The sequence below is a fragment of the Nothobranchius furzeri genome, chromosome 14 (assembly GCF_043380555.1).
Source record: "Nothobranchius furzeri strain GRZ-AD chromosome 14, NfurGRZ-RIMD1, whole genome shotgun sequence".
NCBI classification, from domain to species: domain Eukaryota; kingdom Metazoa; phylum Chordata; class Actinopteri; order Cyprinodontiformes; family Nothobranchiidae; genus Nothobranchius; species Nothobranchius furzeri.
Genome location: NC_091754.1, coordinates 23818800 through 23839451, shown reverse-complemented (window position 1 = coordinate 23839451; position 20652 = coordinate 23818800). Strand labels below are relative to the sequence as shown.

Genomic DNA, 20652 nt, shown 5'->3' with positions numbered 1-20652 from the left:
ATATAGATTATTATAAATTTATTTAGAAATCAAAATGATGCTCATTGTGCCACAGTTGATTCATTAGAAAAAATAGTTTCTTTTAGTAGTTTATTTTTCAAAATTATTAATCTAATAACTGAACTGTTGAACTAATTCTCATTATTTTTAGAAATTCTTACAACAATCATTTCATTGAAGGATAAATTAAGCTGTTGATGATAAAGCGTTTCAAAACTCCCCACAGACGTTGATTGATGCTACTGTCCACTGATGCAGGTCAGTCCAGGAGTTCCACATCAGTTTATTGTTCCAAAAGATAATTGTAATTGCACGAGTGAAGCACAACATTTATCTTAGCATTCCTGCTCATAAAAAAAAGTTTGCTACAGCATGTTCAAAGTTACTGTTGTGTTAAGATGCTACATCCCTCAGCTGCCACAAGGTGGAGCCCCTGCAGCCACACCCGAACACATCTTTGCTCATAAAAGAAGTTTATGTCAAAAGATACATTTTGAAACAGTGTCCAGTCCTGTTCTCTGTAAGAGACCTGCATTAGTTCCATTCATTTACTGTTTATTTGCTGCGTATATTCCTCAAACCTCCAGCACATGGTTGAGGTAAGAGATGTAACATACAGCCAGTCGCAGGATCTCAATCTTGGACAGCTTCTTGTCAGGTGGGAGAGTCGGGAGGAGGTTCCTCAGCTCCGTAAATGCCATGTTGAATGCCACAACACGAACCCTCTCCCTGGAGGCATGTGCAAAACGATATTTAGCTGTGGCACGTCTGCTGCGCCTCCTCTCCTCCCTGGAGCATGCCCTGTCCTCCCTGGTGCTCTGCACTAGCTTGGCCGGCATGGACAAAGTGGTGTTCTTTTGTCCTCTGGAGAGGACAGTTACCTGTTGGTCAGAGCTAAACATCATGTTCAGATACAAGGAAAATTCTGAATCTATACAAAAGTGTATCAGTAATTATGCAAGAATGTCTACTTTTCTAAAGATTTAGACAATTTTTAAAGCACATATGGTTAAAATGACTTCCCTACAGTAGAGGACTACCGTGGGAGAGGCTGAAGCTGTCCAAGGTGCTGAAACAAAGCTGATGCCATGCAACATGAAAACAACCAAATATAAAATATTTTATAATTTATCCCTTTGATGCATGATGGTCACTACAGTGGACAGGTACTCAAAATTGTTATTTATTTATTTTTGCTATTAAGCACGGCTGTTGAAGACTTTATTGCATTTGAGCCTCTCCATTTGGACTTTAGTAAGTCCAGCCAACATGTTTCATGTTCAGAGTGCATGCTGTCCACTGAGGTGGACATGTAATAAATTATATGTAAATTATTAAATGTTACAAAACATATTTGTTGAAATTTGTTTCATTCACACCTAAAAATGAATGGAAAAAACTGTTCAAAAAATCATGGTTGAAGATTTCATAATTCATGCATCAAAGGGTTAAAGTTACATTTTAAGTCTTCATAATTAAACACTGCCGTTAAAGGCATACTATGCAACTTTTTCATATTTTTAAATAAATTTCTTCAGACAGTATGTGCTAAAATGACCCTTTAATGATACAGAGTTGCGCAGTTCGGAGGGCTCAAAGAAGGGCCAAGTCCAGCCCGCAGGGCCGCCTATTGAGTCACGTTGGATTAAGGAGATAAGTTTCACTTTAGGTTCTACTAAACGGACACTAGGGGGTGCTAAAAGCAAGCAAAACTGCCAAGTGTACCTTTAAAAGCTCCATAAATTGTCTGTTATAATTTTTTTTAAAGCATTCCAGGTTCTGTTAATGAAAAATAGCTGAAAAGGAAGAATTGGTGCATTTGCTTGTTAATTTAATGACATTTCAAGCTTTCAATCCTGAGTTTAACAAACTAAATGTATTTCACCTTCTACATTTATGCCATCAATTAAAACAAAATGTATTAATTTATTTTAGCTTTTTAAAATTGAATTTGAGACAATGAAACATTTAATGTGAATTAGTAACACACACAAAAATAATTAATTTTAGGATAATCAAAATTATATATATATATATATATATATATATATATATATATATATACATATATATATATATGATATATACATACATACATATATAAATATATTATATATAAACAATATGTTTATATATATATATATATATATATATGTATATATCCACACACACACACACACACACACACACACACACACACACACACACACACACACACACACACACACACACACACACACACACACACCTTAGTGGAATAATTAGAAACCATTTATATTATTTTGTACTTTAGCAGGTTAGTTTTGAGTTATGTTCAGTTCACGCCACAATAAGATACATTGACACGTGCCACGGCAGACAGTTGGCCCTACTGTTAAAGGGTTAAAAAAAAGAAAGAAAGCTCCAAAAAAGGAAAGAGAAAACTCACCTTGCACATCCAGCAAATCAGTCTTTACAGTAAAGTAGTTAGTGTGAGTGGAGTTGGAGTTGTGTCTGCTTTCCTCTCCATCCTGTCTCTCCTGCCAGAGTGAGACACCTCTATCTCTCCTCTGAAGTGACAAAGGGAGCAGCAGCAGGAGGAGGGAGAGGATGACTGAGGTCCAAGCTTCTTCATCACTCTGTCATTGTGAAAAGGTGAATGGAATAATGCTGCAGGCAGATTGTTTACATTTTATAGTTGACAGTGAATGTAAATATACTGAACTGAGTTTAGACAAGAACTTTTATATAATGCTTCAGCTCATTTTAACCGCATTCATCAAAGTACTTTAATTAATGGACATTTTATACCTCGCTGTGGTTAAGTCAATTGAATGTTGTGTTATTTGTTTTCCCTTTAGCTGCATGCTTGATCTGCTCATTTCAGAAAGGGAAATGTCAGCAGAATTATTACAAACACAATCAGCTAAAGGCCGCCACCTCTGATCTGAAGGTGGAAACGTTTCCCTGGACTCTGAGAGAAATGGCCCCATAACATTTAGATTGAGATGAGGTGTAATTATGAGAGGGCTTTGGAATATGGCTGACATCATTATTATAAACACCTGTATGTGTGAGTGTGTGTCTTGTACACAGGAAAATGGAAATGTGGAATTTTGTTGCTTAAATCTATGAAAGTGAAAGACAAAAAATACAAAAACCCTAAGTGTTTATCATTAAACTGAAGAGAAAATTTTATTCATCTGTCTGAGCTTAAATAGAAAGAAACTTGTTAGATTGTTCATGTTTTGCCTCTTCAGTGAATGGAAACACCAGAAAAAAATAGCTTCCTTTTCTAAAATCTACAGATGTTTCCTCATCTTATCATCTGTTTCAGGCTAGACACCCACTGAGCCTTCTCATCTGTTCATGAACACAATAGTTGTAAATAAGCATTTGCCCAATCTATTTTCATTCATTCATTCATTCATTCATTCATTCATTCATTCTTATAAATAAAAGGTTAAAATGTCTGAGTTGATGTTTTCCATACATTTCAGTAGAACTTTTATTTTCTACCATGTTTAGAATTTTTGGTCTATTTATCCTCTGAGTTTGTTCCCAATAAACTACCAGCTGTAATTAATGAGCTGAAGTAGATCTAATCTTGTCTCAGTCCCTCGCTCGTTCTCGTTAGTCTGGTCAACAGCTGCTTTCACATTTGACAGATTTAAAATTTTGTGGAATCTAATCAGTCAAACATGTCGCCATGGAAACAGCTGAGGGGGAGAAATGGTGGAGGCTTTGATGTGTGTTTGATGTTGGGATGAGTGCTTTGGCAAATGAAATGGTGATGTTTTTTGTGTTAAAAATATTAAAACACAAAGATGGCTATTTAGACTTTTATCTTTTTCAAAATTGAACTAAACACAAAAGAAAGAAAGTGATTGGCAAAAACAAGACCAACCAACCAATCGAACGAACGAACAAATAAATAAACAAATAAATAAACAAATAAATACATATAAATAATAATAGTTATTCATCAGACTTATGTAGCACTTTTAGGACACTCAAAGACGCTTTACAAACACACATAAACTACAGGAAGTAAATAAATAAACTTGCTAAGAATAAAAAAGGTGAGCAATGTTATGTTTTATTGTTATACTTTTATATAGTTTTGCGTTATACAAAAATCTCTTAGTATATTGCTAATTTCTGCTTCAAACCTCACAATTACAAAGGTAAAAAAGAGAGAAAGAACACTTTAAATGACTTTAAATTTATGGTAAAACTAAGATTTCACATAAATCTCCTTAAAACTAGATCTCCTACTCCAGTTTGCTCTCTGTTCTTGTTCTGCGGACTATAAAAGACTTTGGTTTTGACTCATGTGAGTAGTGGAGAGTTGTGGATGTCACAGACCAGAAAAGAAAGCAGTCATCTGCTTTATATAACTCACTACATGCAACAACCAAAAATTTGACACAAACCATCATAAGACCTGTTTGTTCAACTATTATATTTCCAAATGTTTATGGTATTATTTTTCGTATTTTTTATTGTTTAGCTATTTTATGAGTTTCTTTATATTTGATCACATATTAAAAATGAAGCACTTAGTTTATATCAACTTAATATGTTTGCAATTAACCTAAATCAGGAAATACAGGTGGCAGTGGTTTGGACTCAATCTTTAAAATCAACAAATAAAAGGAGATTTGTTTTTTTTTCCCAGCTGGAATTTACTCCCAAGCTCTGGATCATCAGACAGTTTTTTGTCGCAAAGCCAAAAGTCTCACAGTAAATCCTGCAGCTCTGTTTACTTACTGGTCATCCTGGTGATTAGATCAGCGGCATTAATCTGTAAAAGGTTGCCATTTGCATCCATTTTAATGATTATGTGCCACCAGGCTCCAGATGCAATTGGTGTCTCACCATCTGGATGGCCATCACTCAGTCTTAATGGTAACAGTTAGTAATTAAACTGTAAACTGCAGCAAATCAATCTTTTGGCGCCGATAGTACCTGTGATCTGTCGCCTTCTGCAACGAAGAAAACGAAAAAAAAAAATAAATAAATAAGAGAGAGAGAGAGAAATTAGTTGTTGTCATTGTTATTTTGTAAATCTAACAATTGGATTTAATAAAAAAATGGAAATATTTTAAATTAGATTATTGTACTGGAATTACAGTTTTGTGCCTTTGGAGGCTTTTATTGTGAAAGGACATTGTGAGAAAGCATATGAATGCAACAATTTCCATCTGATGGGACACAAACAATAGCTTGATTCTATTTTTGTTGCTTATTAGATATAATTTTACCTAAAATTTATGATAGTAGCATTGATATCTGTGTTTGTTGTGATTAACTGTAAACAACATTTAGTTACGTTTAAATAAGTTAAGTAAAGTTGCAAAAATCACCTTAAGAAATACAATAAACCCTAATAAAGAGGCAGATGCTTGGGCGGAAAGGGTTCATGTTGACAGGTATTTGGAGTTTTTTTTAATGATCTTCTGATATTCAACCTCAAACTTTTATTTATTTGCAGCAAAAATTTGATTTCAGATGTAGTACCGCTCTTTAGCCACATGATGGTGTACTTACCCACTTAAAACTAAGGCTGGTAGAGCTTGACTGGTGATTGAACACAGCTGAGTGAGTTTTAGCTGTAGAGGTGTATAAAAGCCTGAGGAGGAGTGCTGTGATTGACTTGATTTGGTGTTTCAGTTGCTTATTGGTTTTGTTTTGGATTCTGTCAGCATGGGTGAGACTCTTTATGATAATTCACTTTTATTCTCACACATTTAGACTGATTTTTGAATAACTTTTACTTGTTGTTAAACATCAAATACTTTTGGTTCTTCACAGCAAAGGTCTTGATTGTTTACGCCCACCAGAGCTCTGGCTCATTCAACGCTGCAGCCAAAGATCTTGCTGTGGAGGTTCTGACTGCTCAGGGCTGCTCTGTGGAAGTCTCTGACCTGTATGCCATGGACTTTAAAGCTGCAGCTACAGTTGATGACATCAAAGGTAAAAAGACCGTTTTTTTTTTCTCAGATTGGGGTTGGGGTGGGAAGGGCTTCTGTGTGAGTGTGTGTGTGTGAGCGTGACTTTTGAATTAAACAAATTTTGTTTCAGGAGAAATTCAGGACCCTGACCACTTCAGTTACAAAAGAGAGACTAAACTGGCCTTTGAGGAAGGAAGACTGTCGGAGGACATCACCAAGGAGCATGCTAAAATCATTGAGGCAGATCTGATCATCTTTCAGGTATATAGTATAAAATGGATGTACTTGTCATGTAAACCCTTTAGATCAACTTTATTTTTATTTCAGTTCCCCATGTACTGGTTTGGTCTTCCTGCAATCATGAAGGGCTGGATCGACAGGGTGCTCACAAATGGCTTTGCCTTCTCGACAGAGCAGCTCTACAGCCAGGGAGTCTTCAAGGTGAGTGTCCATGAGGTTTGCAGTAAATTAGGAACCCATTAACTGAATATGCCTACATGCAGGACAAGAAGACCATGTTGTCCTTCACCACTGGGTCTCTTGAATCCATGTTCAGCCCAACTGGCATCAATGGAGACATGAATGTCACCCTGTGGCCAATCCAGGTGTGTGTTGGACCATCTGCATTAAACCAGATCCCGGGTGCTGTGGACTAACATGACCTTGTTCTCTGCAGAACGGCATTCTGAACTACTGCGGCTTCCAGGTTCTGGCCCCTCAGATCTTCTGGGCTCCCGCTCTAGCAGCTGCTGAAGATTGTAAAAGCATGCTGGAGGGCTGGCGTACACGACTGCAGGGCCTCCTGGAGGAGAAGCCCCTATCCTTCATCCCTCTGGACTCCTTTGACCAGAAGACCTTCCAGCTGAAGCCTGATGTCCATGAGCAACATGCCAGCAAGGAGTTTGGTCTGACTGTGGGCATCCACCTGAACAAGCCTCTGCCCCCCCACAGCCAGATGAAAGCTGGATGCTGAATTGTACTTGAATAAAAGCTGGTTTATTCTGAGCTTGTGTTTGAATGCACCCTCCACATCACTGAACTTGTATTGACAGTATGGTGAAAATTATGATCTTGTTACATGTAGGCAGGTTTAAGCACTTTTTATGGTAAATGTTGTCCATGGTCTAGATGGTGGTGCTTATCTCTCCCTATGGACATGTAGACAACAAACCTAAACCTTGAGTCGTCTGCATTACATAGCTTTGCTTTACTTTTGGGTTTTCATATAAACATTTGCAAAGAAACTTGGACCAAAAAGCTGCAAGAAACGAGTCTTTGCCCTTGTCTAGATCAAAGAAGGTCATGACAATAAACTGTTCCAACTTTTCTGAAGAGCCTGGTCTTAAACATCTAGGTGTATGAAACAAGAACTGTCATTAAAGGGCTGCAAAGAAGTGAGCCATCATTCCTATTTGAGTATAGTGTATAAAAATTAAAACATTGTTCTAAATTTTAATATCTGATCTGTGTTTAGAGTTCAACTTCTATGGCTGTAATGAAACTAGTGAGGGATATGGCAAATAAAACATAATATACTGTGGGGTTGTTTATTTTTGACAACCTTCAATGCCACAAATGTGGGTACTCAAGCTTCCTTCCACGTTCCAAAAACTTGACTGATAGGTTAATTGGTCTGTCCAAATTGTCCTTAGGTGTGAGTGTGTGTGTGGGCATGATTGTTCTGTGTGTCTGTTTTGCCCTGCGATGGACTGGCTCTCTGTCCAGGATGTACCCCGCCTGATTGCCCATTGACCGCTGGAGATAGGCACCACCATCCTCCCACGTTGACAAGCGGGTTCAGAAAATGCAAGGATGGATGGATGATGGTGTCAGAGAAACAGCACATTCCTGGATGAATAGTTGCCTGAATCAAAGTCATCAGTATGCAGAAACAATGTATTCTGATTGTCTCAAGGTCACCTTTGGTGTACCACGAGAGTCAATCATGGGCCCTAAACAGTTTTTTTTTTTTTTTTTACTTTACATAAACATTGTATAATGTATTGGCCTAGTGGTAGAGTGTCTGCCCTGGGACTGGGAGATCGGGTTCAAATCCTGGTCGGGTCATATCAAACACCTTAACAATGGGACTCAATACTTGACACACTGCTTTAAGGGGTCGGATTGGGGGGGTTAAACCACCAAATAGTTCCAGAGGTATTTTGTGGAAAAAATACCTGACTCTAAAGACAAATTATGTTCAACCACTAGAATGTGAACATTTCCAATTACTGTTTTCACCAACGTCATGTCTACATCGTTCGAGTCTTTTGATGCTTTATTCTTAAATTTATTAACATTATTGGTAATTTCATTTTTAATTGCTGGTTTTAAAACCATTGATGGAGCTCCAATCTCCTTTTCACCTTTTTCACATTATTTACTACTCCCTGATTTTTCAAGTATTTTTGCTAGGTTAGGTCCTATGTTCACAAAAATAAATAAATAAATAAATAAATAAATAAATAAATAAATAAATAAACCACAGAATCCTTCAACTATCTCTTGCATATTATTCATTTCTCTGACATTAGCTGTAAAATAATCCGGATAACTCTTTTTATTTGGTGCCTTTCTAATCAGATTATTTAAAATGTTCCATGTTGCTTTAATGTTATTTGTACTTTTTTGTAGTATCTCATCATAACAGTTCTTTTTAAAGCTTCTCAAAATGTTTGTCAACTTATTTTTATATATTTTATACCTTGTTTCAGCTTCCACAGTTCTCTGACTCAAGAACTTTCTACATAAAGTATTTTTTTCCTGCAAGTGTTTAAGAGCCCCCTTGTCATCCAAGGCTTATCTTTTTTTGTTTTGTTTTGTATTCCACTATTGGACAGTTTTTATCATATAAGTCCTTAAATATGCTAAGAAAATGATCATAAGCTGAGTTAACATTTTCATTATCAAGAACTATTTTCCAATCTTGTTCATCTAGTTCCTTTTTTAGTGCATTCAGGGAATCTTTTCACTCTTATTATTATCATTGTCTTTTGTCTTCTTGCCACCTTTAAAAATAGCAAAAATAGGAAGATGATCACTGATTTCATTTACTAGCAATCCACTGGTAATTTGTTTTTCCATGCAATTTGTAAATATATGATCAATTAATGTAGTGCTATATGTTGTTATTCTGCTAGGCTTTGTTATCAATGGGTGGAGGCTCATAATATATACTGAAACAAAAAATTCATCCGTCTTCTTATGCTCTCTGGGATTCAGCAAGTCGATTTCACCACAAATAAAAGTATCTTTCTTTTTTTGCACAATTGCAAAAAGTTCCTCCATAATCTCTTTAAACTTGTCAATGTTAGAATTTAGTGCTCTGTATATACAGCTAACTATTATATTTTTCACATTTTCCCCTAATAATTTCAATAGTAACACATTCCATTCTATTCTCAACTGCTATAGTCGTTCTTTCTGCCACCTTAAACTTCAGATTTTCATCCACATACATTGCAACTCCTCCTCCATTTTTATTTACCCTATTTTTGCAAACCATTTTGTATCCTTGCTTATTAAAATCCACATCTTTCTCTTCTTTAATCCAAGTTTCAGAAATGGCTATTACTTCAAATACTTTTCTGAAACCCCTTAGGCAGTTTTGAATATTCAGAAAATTAGCGTACAAGCTTCTACTGTAAAAGTGGATTATTGACATACATCGTTCAAACTTATTTAGTACATTTAACTGCTCCTCAGTGTAATATTGACAACTGTTATTCAAAGTATTAAATAAATTATTATCAGGACAAATTTCTTGACCCGGATCAAACATAATTGAGCACAACTGTCACTCATTAGTGGCACAGTAATATGTTTTTTCTTATTAATCTTGTCCTATGTATTTGTCAAGTTCCTCCATACTTTTTATTACAGAACATTGGCTTCTTCAGGTGTACCATTAAGACTATTGAAGACTCTACAGTTTGTTGTCCATGTAGCTAAGATTTTCTTCTGCCTTTGAAGAAATTGGGCTTTTTTTGTAGCTATTTCTGCATTATGTTTTGTCAGATATTCATTTATGTCGACTTCTGTTCCTTTTAGTTTAGGTCGATGTCTCAATAATGCCATCTTGCATTTCCTATTTGTAAACTTAATGATTATATTTGGAGGTTCGTCTGTCTTTTTGCTGAATGGAGAATGACAAGCGTCAGTATCATCCATTTTTACTTCTATTACCTTGGAAAGGAAGAAGGTGATGACTTGTTTTTCCACTGATTGCATCTCTGTGTCCATGGGCGTAATTTTCGGGGGGGACAGGGGGGACATGTCCCCCCAACTTTTTCCAAAGTCAAGTTTGGACCCCTGTACTTTTTACCATCCAAAAACAATATTACACTATATTAAATTGACACTGGTTGAGCTCTAGGACCAAGCAGAAAACAACCGTTTGTGTTGAAGCCTGAGTCCCATTAGAACATACTGTAAAGACCGCCCCCCCCCCGTGTCCCCCCCACCTCTCAAGTGAAAATTACATCCATGTCTGTGTCATTATTCTGCTCATCATTTCTTTTTGACACAGCTTGCGCATAAGACATATAGGCTTTATTTTGAACCCTGAGACAATAACCTCATTCATTCTAGAGATGGGAATACACTTACTCAATGAAGATGGAGTAGTGGATCATAATCTCTGGCTACAGTTTGCATTAATCACTTTATCACAAGTAAGTGTTTACTAAAAGTTTTTTATGGTGTTTTATTGAACAGTTATTTAGAAATGCAGCTACAAAAACAGCAGGTAAACAGTTTGATACTGTTTTCACGTGTCCTCACTGCAAATAGCTTTTAGAGTGCTAATGTTTTTAGCAGATAGCTCAGTGTTTAATGTGGCGTTAATACCTTAATAAATTCAAACAACTGTACAAGAAATTTGGACTTAAAAAGACATAAAATGTTAGTTAGCATTAGATCTTAGCATGTAATCACCATTAGCATTAGCTATCATTGCGAGGTAATTGTGTAATTAAAATGGCATCTCACGAGCATAAACAAGACAACGGTCATTTAAATCTTCTCCGGATCTCTAAATTGTTACCCAACATGAAATAAAATAGTTGTAGGCTTTCAGACTCATAAAGGCTTTTGATTTGCATTGTAATATGAGATTTGCCACATGAGATAGTTTGTTGTGTCGATCGCATCAGTGTTGGGTAAATCCTCCAGCGTTTATGAAAAGTCAGACTTTTAAAATAATATGAGTCATAACCTAAAGGAAGATGCAATTGTTTTTGTAATATCGCGTCTGTCCCAGCTCATTTAGTACACTCACTCTCATTCGTCCCACTGTGTTTTATAGTAAAGCAAAACACTTCCTGTCCACTTTTTGAGTTCAGCGCGACGGCAGGGTCACGTGAGTGGAACCCTGCAATCATCACTTTAGATTAGCACGTGAGACTTCAGTCACCGCTAGACTAATGTTTACCATGACCACTGCAGAGCCAGGAGATGTAAATTTGACATCAACTTCAAAGAGAAAGTGCTGGAAACAAAAAGAGAGCGAAACTGCCAGAAGGAGGGAGAAAAAGGTTAGCACGGAGTTGGACACAAAACTGAATATACTAACCCAGTGTTTTATAGGTTCAAATAGACACAAAATCTTATTTTTATTCATTCTACTGGTAATTTATTTTGCTCAAATTGAAACTGAGGCATGCCTCTAATTCTGGCCTCCTTCTAATAAAGACCGGAACCAGGGTGTGCTTGAGCAAATAAAGACCCAGGCCTGTATTAGAGGATTTACGGTATGTCATTATTTATCTATTTAATACCTTTAACTTGGTTGTTTCACATTTCCTGCTGTCACAACCTGCCTCTCAACCTGTCTGCTCCCCACAAGGTGGGGAAATCCCAGCTCTCTGATTGGCTACCACCATCTCCATGTTTTTGCTGTGTTTGTATTCTGTGAGAAATTCTGCTGCAAGTGGCAGGGAGTATAAAAGTAAAAAAAATCAACCGCTGACTTTATTGGGTTAAAATCACAGACAGTGCTAATGCTAGGACAGTGTGTTATTGTAGAAGTTTTTCCTTCAGTTAAAAAAGCCAGTTCCTATTTCTAGTTGAGAGATGGAAAGCAGCTGAGTGATTGATGACCACAGCTGCAGATTGACACCACCTGGGTCAGTTAGAGCTAAAACGGTGTATAAAAGCAACATGAAGACAACTTCTACTTATGTCTCTGAAACCAGCTAAAAATTAAGGACATCAGGCTCAGCTGAAGAGCTGCTTCAATAATGGGTAATGCACATAACATTTGTTATCATTTGATTGTTTCCTGAGTTTCTCGGCTTCATCATTGGCTGTGTCTGGAAAAGTTGATAAATATTGTTACTTGATTGGAAATAATATTACTTTCATCTCTGACTTTACAGCAAAGGTCTTGATTGTTTACGCCCACCAGAGCTCTGGCTCATTCAACGCTGCAGCCAAAGATCTTGCTGTGGAGGTTCTGACTGCTCAGGGCTGCACTGTAGAAGTCTCTGACCTGTATGCCATGGACTTTAAAGCTGCAGCTACAGTTGATGACATCAAAGGTATGAGCTCCCACAGGAAAACTAGTCCTTGTTTTGACCCAGTCACATCTGATGTACCTTGAGCAGGTTCTGTGAAAGATGCTGACCACTTCTCTTACCTACGGGAGACTAAACTGGCCTTTGAGGAAGGAAGGCTGTCGGAGGACATCACCAAGGAGCATGCTAAAATCATTGAGGCAGATCTGATCATCTTTCAGGTATATAGTATAAAATAGATGCACTGGTCATGTTAACCCTTTAGATCAACTTTACTTTTATTTCAGTTCCCCATGTACTGGTTTGGTCTTCCTGCAATCATGAAGGGCTGGATCGACAGGGTGCTCACAAATGGCTTTGCCTTCTCAACAGAGAAGCTCTACAGCCAGGGAGTCTTCAAGGTGAGGGTCCATCATGAGGTTTGCAGCACATAAGTGGAAAATTATGAACTCAACATTTCTTTCATGCAGGACAAGAAGACCATGTTGTCCTTCACCACTGGGTCTCTTGAATCCATGTTCAGCCCAATTGGCATCAATGGAGACATGAATGTCACCCTGTGGCCAATCCAGGTGTGTGTTGGACCATCTGCATTAAACCAGATCCCAGGTGCTGTGGACTAACATGACCTTGTTCTCTCTGCAGAACGGCATTTTGAACTACTGCGGCTTCCAGGTTCTGGCCCCTCAGATCTTCTGGGCTCCCGCTCTAGCAGCTGCTGAAGATCGTCAAGGCATGCTGGAGGGCTGGCGTACACGACTGCAGGGCCTCCTGGAGGAGAAGCCCCTATCCTTCATCCCTCTGGACTCCTTTGACCAGAAGACCTTCCAGCTGAAGCCTGATGTCCATGAGCAACACGCCAGCAAGGAGTTTGGTCTGACTGTGGGCATCCACATGAACAAGCCTCTGCCCCCCCACAGCCAGATGAAAGCTGGATGCTGAATTGTACTTGAATAAAAGCTGGTTTATTCTGAGCTTGTGTTTGAATGCACCCTCCACATCACTGAACTTGAATTGACAGTATGGGGGGAAAATGATGATCCTGTTACATGTAGGCAGGTTTAAGCATTATTTATGGTAAATGTTGTCCATGGTCTGGATAGTGGTGCTTATCTCTCCCTATGGACATGTAGACAACAAACTTAAACCTTGAGTGGTCTGCATTACATAGCTTTGCTTTACATTTAGGTCATAACATTTGCAAAGAAACTTGGACCAAAAAGCTTACAGAAACGAGTCTTTCCCCTTCTGTCTAGATCAAAGAAGGTCATGACGATGACCTTTTCCATCTTTTCTGAAGAGCCTGGTCTTAAACATCTAGGTGTATGAAACAGAACTGTCATTAAAAGGCTGCAAGAAGTGTGCCAAAATCCAGCCCATCATTCCTATTTGAGTTTAGTGTATGAAAATATTTAAAACATTGTTCTAAATTTTAATATCTGATCTGTGTTAAGAGTTAAATCAACTTCAATGGCTGTAATTAAACTAGTGAGGGACATGGAGAATACAAATACTGTGGGGGGTGTTTGATTTTGACAACCTTCAATGCCACAAATGTGGGTACTCAGACTTCCTCCACGTTCCAAAGACTGTTAGGTTAATTGGTCTGTCCAAATTGTCCTTAGGTGTGTGTGTGTGTGTGGGCATGATTGTTCTGTGTGTCTGTGTTGCCCTGCGATGGACTGGCTCTCTGTCCAGGATGTACCCCGCCTGATTGCCCATTGACCGCTGGAGATAGGCACCACCATCCTCCCACGTGGACAAGCGGGTTCAGAAAATGCAAGGATGGATGGATGATGGTGTCAGAGCAACAGCACATTCCTGGATGAAAAGTTGCCTGAATCAAAGTCATCAGTATGCAGAAACAATGTATTCTGATTGTCTCAAGGTCATCTTTGGTGTACCACGAGAGTCAATCATGGGCCCTAAACAGTTTTTTTTTTTTTACTTTACATAAACATTGTATAATGTATTGGCCTAGTGGTAGAGTGTCTGCCCTGAGACTGGGAGATCGGGTTCAAATCCTGGTCGGGTCATATCAAAGACCTTAACAATGGGACTCAATACTTGACACACAGCTTTAAGGGGTCGGATTGGGGGGGTTAAACCACCAAATAGTTCCAGAGGTATTTTGTGGAAAAAATACCTGACTCTAAAGACAAATTATGTTCAACCACTAGAATGTGAACATTTCCAATTACTGTTTTCACCAACGTCATGTCTACATCGTTCGAGTCTTTTGATGCTTTATTCTTAAATTTATTAACATTATTGGTAATTTCATTTTTAATTGCTGGTTTTAAAACCATTGATGGAGCTCCAATCTCCTTTTCACCTTTTTCACATTATTTACTACTCCCTGATTTTTCAAGTATTTTTGCTAGGTTAGGTCCTATGTTCACAAAAATAAATAAATAAATAAATAAATAAATAAATAAATAAACCACAGAATCCTTCAACTATCTCTTGCATATTATTCATTTCTCTGACATTAGCTGTAAAATAATCCGGATAACTCTTTTTATTTGGTGCCTTTCTAATCAGATTATTTAAAATGTTCCATGTTGCTTTAATGTTATTTGTACTTTTTTGTAGTATCTCATCATAACAGTTCTTTTTAAAGCTTCTCAAAATGTTTGTCAACTTATTTTTATATATTTTATACCTTGTTTCAGCTTCCACAGTTCTCTGACTCAAGAACTTTCTACATAAAGTATTTTTTTCCTGCAAGTGTTTAAGAGCCCCCTTGTCATCCAAGGCTTATCTTTTTTTGTTTTGTTTTGTATTCCACTATTGGACAGTTTTTATCATATAAGTCCTTAAATATGCTAAGAAAATGATCATAAGCTGAGTTAACATTTTCATTATCAAGAACTATTTTCCAATCTTGTTCATCTAGTTCCTTTTTTAGTGCATTCAGGGAATCTTTTCACTCTTATTATTATCATTGTCTTTTGTCTTCTTGCCACCTTTAAAAATAGCAAAAATAGGAAGATGATCACTGATTTCATTTACTAGCAATCCACTGGTAATTTGTTTTTCCATGCAATTTGTAAATATATTATCAATTAATGTAGTGCTATATGTTGTTATTCTGCTAGGCTTTGTTATCAATGGGTGGAGACTCATAATATATACTGAAACAAACAATTCATCCGTCTTCTTATGCTCTCTGGGATTCAGCAAGTCGATTTCACCACAAATAAAAGTATCTTTTTTTTTGCACAATTGCAAAAAAGTTCCTCCATAATCTCTTTAAACTTGTCAATGTTAGAATTTAGTGCTCTGTATATACAGCTAACTATTATATTTTTCACATTTTCCCCTAATAATTTCAATAGTAACACATTCCATTCTATTCTCAACTGCTATTGTCGTTCTTTCTGCCACCTTAAACTTCAGATTTTCATCCACATACATTGCAACTCCTCCTCCATTTTTATTTACCTATTTTTGCAAACCATTTTGTATCCTTGCTTATTAAAATCCACATCTTTCTCTTCTTTAATCCAAGTTTCAGAAATGGCTATTACTTCAAATACTTTATTGAAACCCCTTAGGCAGTTCTGAATATTCAGAAAATTAGCGTACAAACTTCTACTGTAAAAGTGGATTATTGACATACATCGTTCAAACTTATTTAGTACATTTAACTGCTCCTCAGTGTAATATTGACAACTGTTATTCAAAGTATTAAAGAAATTATTATCAGGACAAATTTCTTGACCCGGATCAAACATAATTGAGCACAACAACTGTCACTCATTAGTGGCACAGTAATATGTTTTTTCTTATTAATCTTGTCCTATGTATTTGTCGAGTTCCTCCATACTTTTTATTACAGAACATTGGCTTCTTCAGGTGTACCATTAAGACTATTGTAGACTTTACAGTTTGTTGTCCATGTAGCTAAGATTTTCTTCTGCCTTTGAAGAAATTGGGCTTTTTTTGTAGCTATTTCTGCATTATGTTTTGTCAGATGTTCATTTATGTCTACTTCTGTTTCTTTTAGTTTAGGTCGATGTCTCAATAATGCAATCTTGCATTTCCTATTTGTAAACTTAATGATTATATTTGGAGGTTCGTCTGTCTTTTTGCTGAATGGAGAATGACAAGCGTCAGTATCATCCATTTTTACTTCTATTACCTTGGAAAGGAAGAAGGTGATGATTTGCTTTTCCACTGATTGCATCTCTGTGTCCATGGGCGTAATTTTCGGGGGGGGGGGGGGGGGGCAGGGGGGACATGTCCCCCTAACTTTTTCCAAAGTCAAGTTTGGACCCCTGTACTTTTTACCATCCAAAAACAATATTACGCTACATTAAACTGACACTGGTTGAGCTCTAGGACCAAGCAGAAAACAACCGTTTGTGTTGAAGCCTGAGTCCCATTAGAACATACTGTAAAGACACCCCCCCCCCCGTGTCCCCCCCACCTCTCAAGTGAAAATTACATCCATGTCTGTGTCATTATTCTGCTCATCATTTCTTTTTGACACAGCTTGCGCATAAGACCTATAGGCTTTATTTTGAACCCTGAGACAATAACCTCATTCAGTCTAGAGATGGGAATACACTTACTCAATGAAGATGGAGTAGTGGATCATAATCTCTGGCTACAGTTTGCATTAATCACTTCACCATAGGTAAGGGTTTACTAAAGGCTTTTTATGGTGTTTTATTGAACAGTTATTTAGAAATGCAGCTACAAAAACAGCAGGTAAACAGTTTGATACTGTTTTCACGTGTCCTCACTGCAAATAGCTTTTAGAGTGCTAATGTTTTTAGCAGATAGCTCAGTGTTTAATGTGGCGTTAATACCTTAATAAATTCAAACAATTGTACAAGAAATTTGGACTTAAAAAGACATAAAATGTTAGTTAGCATTAGATCTTAGCACGTACTCACCATTAGCATTAGCTATCATTGCGAGGTAATTGTGTAATTAAAATGGCATCTCACGAGCATTAACAAGACAACGTCATTTCAATCTTCTCCGGATCCATAAATTGTTACCCAACATGAAATAAAATAGTTGTAGGCTTTCAGACTCATAAAGGCTTTTGATTTGCATTGTAATATGAGATTTGCCACACGAGATAGTTTGTTGTGTCGATCGCATCAGTGTTGGGTAAATCCTCCAGCGTTTATGAAAAGTCAGACTTTTAAAATAATATGAGTCATAACCTAAAGGAAGATGCAATTGTTTTTGTAATATCGCGTCTGTCCCAGCTCGTTTAGTACACTCACTCTCATTCGTCCCACTGTGTTTTATAGTAAAGCAAAACACTTCCTGTCCACTTTTTGAGTTCAGCGCGACGGCAGGGTCACGTGAGTGGAACCCTGCAATCATCACTTTAGATTAGCACGTGAGACTTCAGTCACCGCTAGGCTAACGTTTACCATGACCACTGCAGAGCCAGGAGATGTACATTTGACATCAACTTCAAAGAGAAAGTGCTGGAAACAAAAAGAGAGCGAAACTGCCAGAAGGAGGGAGAAAAGGGTTAGCACAGAGTTGGACACAAAACTGAATAAACTAACCTAGTGTTTTATAGGTTCAAATAGACACAAAATCTTGGTTTTATTCATTCTACTGGTAATTTATTTTGCTCAAATTGAAACTGAGGCATGCCTCTAATTCTGGCCTCCTTCCAATAAAGACCGGAACCAGGGTGTGCTTGAGCAAATAAAGACCCAGGCCTGTATTAGAGGATTTACGGTATGTCATTATTTATCTATTTAATACCTTTAACTTGGTTGTTTCACATTTCCTGCTGTCACAACCTGCCTCTCAACCTGTCTGCTCCCCACAAGGTGGGGAAATCCCAGCTCTCTGATTGGCTACCACCATCTCCATGTTTTTGCTGTGTTTGTATTCTGTGAGAATTTCTGCTGCAAGTGGCAGGGACTATAAAAGTAAAAACAAAAAATCAACCGCTGACTTTCTTGGGTTAAAGTCACAGACAGTGCTAATGCTAGGACAGTGTGTTATTGTAGAAGTTTTTCCTTTAGTTAAAAAAGCCAGTTCCTATTTCTAGTTGAGAGATGGAAAGCAGCTGAGTGATTGATGACCACAGCTGCAGATTGACACCACCTGGGTCAGTTAGAGCTAAAACGGTGTATAAAAGCAACATGAAGACAACTTCTACTTATGTCTCTGAAACCAGCTAAAAATAAAGGACATCAGGCTCAGCTGAAGAGCTGCTTCAATAATGGGTAATGCACATAACATTTGTTATCATTTGATTTTTTCCTGAGTTTCTCTGCTTCATCATTGGCTGCATCTGGAAAAGTTGATGAATATATCACTTGATTGGAAATGACTTTTTTTTTTTCCATCTGACTTTACAGCAAAGGTCTTGATTGTTTACGCCCACCAGAGCTCTGGCTCATTCAACGCTGCAGCCAAAGATCTTGCTGTGGAGGTTCTGACTGCTCAGGGCTGCTCTGTAGAAGTCTCTGACCTGTATGCCATGGACTTTAAAGCTGCAGCTACAGTTGATGACATCAAAGGTATGAGCTCCCACAGGAAAACTAGTCCTTGTTTTGACCCAGTCACATCTGATGTACCTTGAGCAGGTTCTGTGAAAGATGCTGACCACTTCTCTTACCTACGGGAGACTAAACTGGCCTTTGAGGAAGGAAGGCTGTCGGAGGACATCACCAAGGAGCATGCTAAAATCATTGAGGCAGATCTGATCATCTTTCAGGTATATAGTATAAAATGGATGTACTGGTCATGTTAACCTTTTAGATCAACTTTACTTTTATTTCAGTTCCCCATGTACTGGTTTGGTCTTCCTGCAATCATGAAGGGCTGGATCGACAGGGTGCTCACAAATGGCTTTGCCTTCTCGACGGAGCAGCTCTACAGCCAGGGAGTCTTCAAGGTGAGGGTCCATCATAAGGTTTGCAGTACATTAGTAAAAACATGAACTCAACATGTCCTTCGTGCAGGACAAGAAGACCATGTTGTCCTTCACCACTGGGTCTCTTGAATCCATGTTCAGCCCAACTGGCATCAATGGAGACATGAACGTCACCCTGTGGCCAATCCAGGTGTGTGTTGGACCATCTGCATTAAACCAGATCCCAGGTGCTGTGGACTAACATGACCTTGTTCTCTCTGCAGAACGGCATTCTGAACTACTGCGGCTTCCAGGTTCTGGCCCCTCAGATCTTCTGGGCTCCCGCTCTAGCAGCTGCTGAAGATCGTAAAGGCATGCTGGAGGGCTGGCGTACACGACTGCAGGGCCTCCTGGAGGAGAAGCCTCTGTCCTTCATCCCTCTGGACTCCTTTGACCAGAAGACCTTCCAGCTGAAGCCTGATGTCCATGAGCAACATGCCAGCAAGGAGTTTGGTCTGACTGTGGGCATCCACCTGAACGAGCCTCTGCCCCCCCACAGCCAGATGAAAGCTGGATGCTGAATTGTACTTGAATAAAAGCTGGTTTATTCTGAGCTTGTGTTTGAATGCACCCTCCACATCACTGAACAGTATGGGGGGGGGGGGGGGGGGGGGAGAAATTATGATCCTGTTACATTTAGGCAGGTTTAAGCATTATTTATGGTAAATGTTGTCCATGGTCTAGTGGTGCTTATCTCTCCCTATGGAAATGTAGACAACAAACCTAAACCATTGAGTAGTCTGCATTACATAGCTTTGCTTTACATTTGGGTTGTCATATAAACATTTGCAAAGAAACTTGGACCAAAAAGCTGCAAGAAACGAGTCTTTGCCCTTGTGTCTAGATCAAAGAAGGTCATGACAATAAACTGTTCCAACTTTTTGGAAGAGCCTGGTCTTAAACATCTAGGTGTATGAAACAGAACAGTTATTACAGGCTGCAAAGAAGTGTGCCAAAATCCAGCCCATCATTCCTATTTGAGTTTAGTGTATGAAAATTAAAACATTGTCCTAAAATTTAATATCTGATCTGTGTTTAGAGTTAAATCAACTTCAATGGCTGTAATGAAACTAGTGAGGGATATGGCAAATAAAACATACTACACTGTGGGGGTGTTAATTGATTTTGACAGCCTTCAATGCCACAAATGTGGGTACTCCAGCTTCCTCCCACCTTCCAAAAACTTGACTGTTACTATGTTAATTGGTCTGTCCAAATTGTCCTTAGGTGTGAGTGTGTGTGTGGGCATCATTGTTCTGTGTGTCTGTTGCCCTGCGATGGACTGGCTCTC

The 20652-nt window shown here is 38.1% G+C and overlaps 4 protein-coding genes across 5 annotated transcripts; 3 read left to right on the top strand and 1 right to left on the bottom strand.

Annotated features, from left to right (window-relative positions):
• Window positions 1-477: 477 nt before the first annotated feature.
• LOC129164872 (helix-loop-helix protein 1-like) lies at window positions 478-2514 on the bottom strand. The gene is made up of 2 exons (XM_070544456.1): window positions 2429-2514; window positions 478-881 (listed from the first exon to the last, which is right to left on the bottom strand). The coding sequence occupies exons 1-2, from the start codon at window positions 2435-2437 to the stop codon at window positions 576-578; spliced, it is 315 nt and encodes a 104-aa protein (XP_070400557.1). The 5' UTR covers window positions 2438-2514; the 3' UTR covers window positions 478-575.
• A 3051-nt stretch (window positions 2515-5565) lies between these two features.
• On the top strand, window positions 5566-6941 carry LOC107389919 (ribosyldihydronicotinamide dehydrogenase [quinone]). Of its 2 annotated transcripts, XM_015966332.3 has the most exons (6): window positions 5566-5692; window positions 5797-5958; window positions 6067-6197; window positions 6264-6377; window positions 6440-6541; window positions 6613-6941. In XM_015966332.3, the coding sequence occupies exons 1-6, from the start codon at window positions 5689-5691 to the stop codon at window positions 6907-6909; spliced, it is 810 nt and encodes a 269-aa protein (XP_015821818.1). In that variant the 5' UTR covers window positions 5566-5688; the 3' UTR covers window positions 6910-6941. The 2 variants fall into 2 exon arrangements, with proteins under 2 accessions (XP_015821818.1, XP_015821817.1); XM_015966331.2 differs by having other exon boundaries at window positions 6067-6377.
• Window positions 6942-12021: 5080 nt separating this feature from the next.
• Window positions 12022-13425, top strand: LOC107389920 (ribosyldihydronicotinamide dehydrogenase [quinone]). Its single transcript, XM_015966333.3, has 6 exons — window positions 12022-12179; window positions 12314-12475; window positions 12542-12672; window positions 12739-12852; window positions 12922-13023; window positions 13097-13425. The coding sequence occupies exons 1-6, from the start codon at window positions 12176-12178 to the stop codon at window positions 13391-13393; spliced, it is 810 nt and encodes a 269-aa protein (XP_015821819.2). The 5' UTR covers window positions 12022-12175; the 3' UTR covers window positions 13394-13425.
• Window positions 13426-18547: 5122 nt separating this feature from the next.
• On the top strand, window positions 18548-19914 carry LOC129164946 (ribosyldihydronicotinamide dehydrogenase [quinone]-like). Its single transcript, XM_054746858.1, has 6 exons — window positions 18548-18669; window positions 18805-18966; window positions 19033-19163; window positions 19230-19343; window positions 19411-19512; window positions 19586-19914. Exons 1-6 carry the CDS (start codon window positions 18666-18668, stop codon window positions 19880-19882), a joined length of 810 nt encoding a protein of 269 aa, XP_054602833.1. The 5' UTR covers window positions 18548-18665; the 3' UTR covers window positions 19883-19914.
• Window positions 19915-20652: the final 738 nt, after the last annotated feature.